The sequence below is a fragment of the Humulus lupulus genome, chromosome 5 (genome assembly GCF_963169125.1).
Source record: "Humulus lupulus chromosome 5, drHumLupu1.1, whole genome shotgun sequence".
NCBI classification, from domain to species: domain Eukaryota; kingdom Viridiplantae; phylum Streptophyta; class Magnoliopsida; order Rosales; family Cannabaceae; genus Humulus; species Humulus lupulus.
The window spans coordinates 168,262,267-168,263,354 of NC_084797.1; the positions used below are offsets into that span (position 1 = coordinate 168,262,267).

General features: G+C 34.8%; 1 protein-coding gene across 1 annotated transcript; it reads right to left on the reverse strand.

Moving 5' to 3' along the window:
• Positions 1-308: 308 nt before the first annotated feature.
• LOC133779659 (uncharacterized) lies at positions 309-776 on the reverse strand. The gene has a single exon (XM_062219594.1). It carries the CDS (start codon positions 774-776, stop codon positions 309-311), a length of 468 nt encoding a protein of 155 aa, XP_062075578.1.
• Positions 777-1,088: the final 312 nt, after the last annotated feature.

Here is a 1,088-nt window from a genome sequence, read left to right on the forward strand (position 1 = left end):
TTTCACACAAACACCCATTTGTATCCAACAGGTTTTACACTTTCAGGTGTTTGGACTACAGGTCCAAATACTTTGCGTTTAGCAAGTGAATTCAATGCTGATTGAATTGCTTCTTTCTAATTTGACCAATCTTTTCTATTTTGACACTTTTTAATATATTTAGGTTCAAGATCCTCACTTTCATTTACAATTTCTAGCGCTACATTATAAGAAAAAATATTGTCGATAACTACTTCAAGTCGGTCCCATACTTTTTCTGTATTGACATAATTAATTGAGATCCCATTATTTTAAATATTTGCAGGTACCTAAATCTCTTTAAGAGATTTGTGATTGTTTATGTCAATATCTCCCTCAAAATTATCAACCTCTTCATTAGGACAATACTGATTATTTGCTCCTTTTCTTTTTCGAGGATTCTTATCTTTGGAACCGACTGGTCTACCATGCTTCAAGCATGCTTTAGACTCATTAGCATATCGTCCTGCTGGGACTTCAATTCGAATTGAAGCATTTTCTGCTAGAACATGTGATTTTGTAATTTTCTTTGGGTCAGTGAATGCATTTGGTAATTGATTTGCAATATTTTGCGAATGAATTATTCTTTGAACTTCAAGTTCACATTGACTTGTACGAGGATAAAATTGAGATAATAATTGTGCATTCCAAGTAATTTGTTTTTCCAGGTGTTTCTTTTCTCCTCCCCCTAAAGCTGGGAAAACTGTCTCATCAAAATGACAGTCAACAAAACGTGTTGTAAATATATCTATAGTCATGGGTTCAAGATATTTAATGATAGAAGGAGATTCGTACCCAACATATACTCCCAGACTCCTTTGAGGACCCATCTAAGTTCGTTGTGGTGGAGCAATTGAAACATACACTACACAACTAAAAATTCTTAAATGAGAAATATTCGTCTCTTGACCATAAGCCAATTATAATGGGGAGAACTTATGATATTGTAACGCCCCAAACTCCAGGGACCGTTACGGTGTGCCTTGTAAACAGTGCTAAACTCGCTAATCGAGTCATTTGGCCAAAATCGTGAACTAAGTATGATTAGCGGTTTTGGGATTAAAAACTTT